This window comes from Ananas comosus, unplaced genomic scaffold, assembly GCF_001540865.1.
Source record: "Ananas comosus cultivar F153 unplaced genomic scaffold, ASM154086v1, whole genome shotgun sequence".
NCBI classification, from domain to species: Eukaryota; Viridiplantae; Streptophyta; class Magnoliopsida; order Poales; family Bromeliaceae; genus Ananas; species Ananas comosus.
Window position 1 is genome coordinate 41,489 of NW_017890552.1, and position 6,000 is coordinate 47,488.

At 38.7% G+C, this 6,000-nt stretch overlaps 1 protein-coding gene and 1 long non-coding RNA gene across 2 annotated transcripts; both read right to left on the bottom strand.

The window, feature by feature from the left end:
* Positions 1-612: 612 nt before the first annotated feature.
* On the bottom strand, positions 613-3,520 carry LOC109703861 (armadillo repeat-containing protein 7-like). The gene is made up of 9 exons (XM_020224586.1): positions 3,362-3,520; positions 2,900-2,973; positions 2,623-2,659; positions 2,156-2,229; positions 1,969-2,062; positions 1,688-1,770; positions 1,218-1,405; positions 1,042-1,125; positions 613-965 (listed from the first exon to the last, which is right to left on the bottom strand). The coding sequence occupies exons 2-7, from the start codon at positions 2,969-2,971 to the stop codon at positions 1,229-1,231; spliced, it is 537 nt and encodes a 178-aa protein (XP_020080175.1). The 5' UTR covers positions 2,972-2,973; positions 3,362-3,520; the 3' UTR covers positions 613-965; positions 1,042-1,125; positions 1,218-1,228.
* Positions 3,521-5,043: 1,523 nt separating this feature from the next.
* LOC109703863 lies at positions 5,044-5,999 on the bottom strand. Its single transcript, XR_002214045.1, has 4 exons — positions 5,940-5,999; positions 5,759-5,828; positions 5,343-5,680; positions 5,044-5,264 (listed from the first exon to the last, which is right to left on the bottom strand). It is a non-coding gene; the product is annotated as an uncharacterized LOC109703863 (long non-coding RNA).
* Position 6,000: the final 1 nt, after the last annotated feature.

Genomic DNA, 6,000 nt, shown 5'->3' on the forward strand with positions numbered 1-6,000 from the left:
AGTAATAACAATTAAACAATGTGACGCATTATGTGCTAGACAAGCTCTCCACTCAAACTATAAAAAGAAAAAAAAAGAAAAAAAAGAGAGTTAAAAAGGTCTATTTCAAAATGGTCTATAAACATATTCCAATTATAGATTCAACAATGACTTCACAATAACTGCCTGATTCCTCTACTACGGAAAAGCATCAGAGGAATTTGTCGCACAACTCATCACCAATGACAAACTAACAAATTCATTTCAGCTTAAATAATAGAAGTAAATTACATTTATCAAAGAGAGTTTTGTACCAATCATGTTTATTAATGAGAGTTTTGCAGCAATGGCTTGAACCTGAGAGTGATTGGCTGTTGAGATTAAGATAGTCTCATCTCTTTGTAATCTTAGGACTGTCAATATTGGATCTAAAAAACCTATATATGATAAGAATACTACTTTGACATGATTTTTAGCAAAGACTTTCTCACAACCATGACTAGGAGAGCAAATCTTAAGCAACAAGTCCATCTTTGTAAATTAAATTAGCAACAATTTATTCATCATAGGAAAAAAAAAAAAAAATCAGCAGTTTGTTTTTCTACCATCACCAAGTAAAAAAAAAAAAAAAAAAAACTGAATAAAAGAACTCTATTGATGAGGAAAAGAAAAGTGTTCAAATAGTATAATTCTCAAGCTGATGGAAGGACCCAACCTCACAGAACAAAGACAAAACAGATTTGAGTTGATATGGAACTGACGACATTAAATAAACTTAAGACGCTATTTTCCTCACCTAAATCACAAAGAATTCAGAGTTCCAATGGCAAGATGCATTTTTGGTCATAGTAATGATGGCTTTGCTTATACCTATAGTTAAAACAACAATTTTTTAAGTCCTTCACGATACTTTAGCAAGAGCACTTCCATTGATGGAGTTTCATAAAATGACTTTCGGGGGGAATGCCCTTCTTCCTAGCTTTTAACTGCACAAAGTTGAGAATGAGAAGTGTTTACTTAAATAACATGCAAAAACATAAGCCCATTTACATATACACTTACAAAGCATTCGCGCTGGTTTATTTTGCTTTTTGCTCATTTACAAGAGAGGTTGTTGCAGTCAAAGATATCGGTTGCAGAGCTCACCTGCAGCAGAGCAAGATGAGACAAGGCCAGAAAAACAAATGCAGAAAAGGGCTTTATCGATGGAATGAACCAGAAGATAAAACAACACTCACCCTTCTTCAGATCAATTAGCTTCACCCACATGCTTGTCCAAAAATGCTTTGGCCAAATTGCTGAAGCTCACATTAACAGCTTCAGCCGCAGCATATTGACTGATTAGGCTGATGACTTCCGGTTTCAGTATATCTCTCCTTGAAGAAGGATTGCACAGATAGTAAAGAGCTCCAAGAGCATAATAAACCTGTCATTAATACTCAGGGTTACTTCCGATAAAATATTTGAGAACTTGCTTCCTGGAACTTCTTCTTTTATATATTTATTATACATATTCCGTCCTTCAGGAGAAGGTTGCCAGCAGTTAGAGTGCCTAGCTCCAAAATGTATTACATTTTAAAGATAATAATCAGCTAAAATATTTGCTTCTATGGAAAAGGAGCAACTGTTTGTTGCTCATGGCGCTCATAAGTCGTGAAGCTGGAAACTTAAAAAACAGTCTCTGTAAATTTCCAAGTTAAACACTCACAGTGTTTCTAACCGGGCTAGATAAGCATTGTATAATCAATGGAATTCCGCCGCACTGAATTATAACCCCAGCATTCTTTGAGTCTGCAATGCAGTAAATATGTAAGTCATGAATATGTCTATCAACAAACCTGATGTAAAGCAAGGAAAAACTTCAAGTAAATTGCATAATTGTGATTTTTATCCGAAGGTTATGCAGCTTTTGCTTCATTGTCTGAACAAAAGAAATCACTATTTGGTGTCCAATCTCATGCATCGGATATGCAAGCAAAAGTTTCTTACCGGCACAAGAGTTGCATATTCCACCCACACCAAATTCAACAAGCTTTTCATTCGGCTCTGTTATGCAGTCCAGAAATAGCTCCAAGACATTGAGCTGATAAAAAAAAATAAAAATGTATATAATAATTTTAGCACAAAAGGGGATTTCAAGCTCAGTATGTACAAGCAAACTAACTCAGTTCAATACCTGGCGCATAAATTCATAATTGTAAGGATCATACGCAAAGTTGGCCAAGTGGGCAGCAATTTTCTCTTTCGATTCTGCCAAATATGTATTCAATTTCAGAATAAGCACAAATTCTACAATCTAAAACAAATTATTGATGCCATCTTCATAAAATAACAATAATAAAGGATGAAACACGAACTACCGCTAGCCAATGATGCACAATTGATGTTTTCACCAAAACTTTAAAAGAACACAAGTGTAAGCATAAGATATAAGATACGTGATTGTCCAAAATGGATGTATAAATAGATTTTTCTCTCATTTTATGACAAGGATTGCATAGTTGAATAGGAACAGGGGAAAAAGTTTATGCCCAAACATCCTAATGGGCGACATAATTTTCCGAACACACAATTCTGAGAAACGAAAATATTGGTTTGCAAAGGAAAGAAAAAGAACCAATACAGAACAGCAGAAAGACAAACCTTCATTTGTTGTCTGCTGGAATTCCGTCACAAGATCCTGCAAAAGAAGAAAAGTAATGGCTGTCAGTTGCAACAATCTACGCGAACCAACATATCAACAGATGCAATCTCCCTATCATTCATGAGGAAACAATATTTAAGTAATTTGGTTTGTGATTCACGTAATGTTGAGAGCCAGCAACTAGGACAACTACAATCTTCTATAGACGCACGAACTGCGATAGGAATTTAGATCAAGAACTAGCAAAAAAGAGATCATGTGCGAAAAGAAGAGGACCTGGAGGTATTTGGCCCTAGGAGTGCCGTATCTTCCGGTGCGCTCGGCTTGGCGCCGATCATTGGTGAACATCCCTAATTAATCAAGATGGACAAACCCTAATTAATCTTAAAAACTATAAAAAAAACTTAACCAGATGTACTAAATTTGATGGATGAATCAAGATTCACCATTATCTCCATAAGAATTAAGAACGATGGACAAACCCTAATTAATCTTAAATACCATGGCAGAGACAAGAAATTAACAGTAAATGAACGAAATCAAGGGGGAGATCTCAAGTTTTTACTAGAAATCATAAAACCTAACCAGCAAAAAAAGGTTCAATGATTCAATCGGATAAATCGAGATGCATCATCTCCAATTATATCCAAAGGAACGATTAACAAACCCTAATAAATTAGTCGTAGAAACAACAATCGAGACAAATTCAACAGGATACAATGGAAAAAACCGAAATACCTTCTCAAATTAAACCCAACACCCTAATCCTTAAAACCTATTTATTACATAGCAGCAAGAAAACATCCAAAGAACCTAAAACTTGGGCGATCCAAAAAAATAAAATAAAATAAAATAAAATTGCAGATGGATTTGAGAGTTTGAACACAACTGCGTAGAAACGTAGTCGTCTCTAATAACGAGAGACGGAGGCATTATATGCAATGGGCCCATCCGGGCCCACTAATAAAATGGGCCTGGATCCTCAAGTTGTTGGGCTTAGGCCTATCATAGGCTCTCAGCTTGATGTTCTGCAAAAAGCGACAACTTGAACTTTAGTTAATTTCACTACGACCGCTCGTGTATAGCAACAACTCGTTGATGGATGATCCCGATGGACCCGATCCATTACGCTCCGACCAATCATCTCGAACTTCGCGTTTAACCGTTTAGGCGTCCAACGAACTAACGAACCCTACCTCCCCTTTCCCAACCACAAGCCCTGCCACACACTCCAACCCCCCCTTCCAGAAAAATATTTCATTGAAGAGAATTTAGAATACATAGAAAAATAAGGAGGCTGGCTGGAATTAGATCCCTGGCGAATGGCGACACCTCCCCAGACCGCCGCAGCCTCCGTACCCTCCTGCCTCTCCCCTCCTCCTCCTCCGCCCGATCTCCGGTTGCCCGACTCCGAGATCCCGCCGTCGTCGACGTCCGATCCCCTCCCTGCCCTCCCCGTCTCATGCCTTCTTCCTCCCCTTTGCTTCCTATCCATCTTCTCCTCCGCGACGTCCTCGCATTTCGCTGCCTTTCCATCCGCCGCCGGCCGTCGCCACCTCCGTGGACCTCAGCCCCGCCGGGTTGGGAGCGAGGGGCCGACGGCGGCTGGACCGCAATCTGGCAGTCGTTCCCGACTCGTACGCAGCTTGAGGGGGGAAGGGGGTGCAGAGGGGAATGGGGCAAGTGCGCGGGTGCCTTGGCAGAATCAAGGCAGCGACGCGATGCGCTGCTGACGGTGTCTGCCATGCGTCCATCCGCATGCATCGACTTGTGGATGAAACTCACACCACCTGCCCCTCTGCCGCTTCGATCTCAGCGCCGCCCGACGAGGCCCCGTCATCGCCCGTCCAGGAGGTGGCTGTCGATAGAAGCAACCTCAACAGCATGGGAGCCACACGATTGCATCCGAGGAGGTGCGGAGGAAGGACCCGAAAACGCGTCGTCGAGCCTTTCGATCGCAATAGAAGAGTGGAGGAGGGAGGATATATTAAACCCTAGGTGAATCTATCTAGTACTGCTTTATTTTAGTCAGTGTTTTTCCTTCTTTTTTTTTATTCTAGATGGTATTGTTATTTTGCTGCCCTCATGTCTTATGCAAGACGAGGAGCATTTCATAGGCGTCGTTCATGGTGTTTTGTATCGCTTTACGTGTAATAGATAGAAGGCAAGCTGATGTAAAAATACCATCATACAGACATATAAAAAAAGTAAATAAGTTGAAAGAAAAAAGAAGAGAAATAATGTCGAGTTTCTAAAAGAATTATCGAGCTTAATTTAATAGCAATCATTTCACTTGAATTGGTAGATTCAATAGAACATACCATTTATATAAAATATATAGTATATATATATAGATATATATATAAACCACACACACACAACACACATAATAGCACAGATTTCTATTCTTAAGAGTACATCACTATATAAAACCCCCTGAAGCACACAAGTGAATTGCAAAGTTCAAATATTGTATGAACTAGCTTTATACTTGTTTTATTCAAAACCACTTCTTGTTTCATGTGGTTATACTATAGGTATCCTAAAATGTGATATACTTTCACATTTTAACAGTTCACCTCTCCAGGTATGCTCTTCGGGGCTATCGACTTGTAGAAGCTCATGAACTTTGCGGTAAATTCTGCTAAAACAAAGCCAGATTCAGTATCTGTATCCTTCTCAAAAGATTTACATAGATTTAACTCCAATAAAATTTTACCTTCGATTCTCATGAAATATTGAACATCCCTCTTTGGGTCATGATATTTTTTGCCAGAGCCTTCTTGCTTGATGTCTCCGAAAGCCATGGGCCCATCCTCAAGGGTAAGTGAATTGTTTAACTGATAATCACCCATAAAAAATTTTTTAAAAAAAAAAAAAAGAAAAGAAAAAGGAACTAGATGTTAGTCACTGAACTAACCTATTTTAGACAGCATGTTGTACTACAAGTATTCTAGTGAGAAAAGTGGATATTACATTGCTATATCTCTGATATAAGTCATCTATCTTATCCCTGAACTCCTCATCCATGTTCTTCTTCAGTTCTACAATAAGCATCTGTCTTCCAAAAGAAAATGTTGGCCAAATTATGACCATGGAAGAGTATGGAAAAGGATTCGAGAACACTAAGCTTACACTGAAAATAAAATCAGGGGACACATTGTGCTCGATAAGTTTCTTGAGCTTTCCACGGATGACATATAATCTGTGCACCAAAAGAAGTTTTCTTTTTATTTTGTTTCAAAGATCTTTTTCCAATTTATAGGTAATGATTCTACAGAGAAAGTTAAACATATGATAGAGGAACTTTACATACTGCCTTGGGCTTTGCTCTTCGACAATGTTTTTAGCTATATTGGCAATATCTCCTTCCCATC

What these genes read in the sequence shown, in the direction of transcription:
- LOC109703861 (XM_020224586.1), bottom strand. Translation starts at nt 2,971, where the DNA reads ATGTTCACCAATGATCGGCGCCAAGCCGAGCGCACCGGAAGATACGGC. An exon ending in CCAGCAGACAACAAATGAAG is followed by an intron (nt 2,230 to 2,622) that starts GTTTGTCTTTCT and finishes CATATTTGGCAG; the next exon opens with AATCGAAAGAGAAAATTGCT. An exon ending in CTAGCCCGGTTAGAAACACT is followed by an intron (nt 1,406 to 1,687) that starts GTGAGTGTTTAA and finishes TATTAATGACAG; the next exon opens with GTTTATTATGCTCTTGGAGC.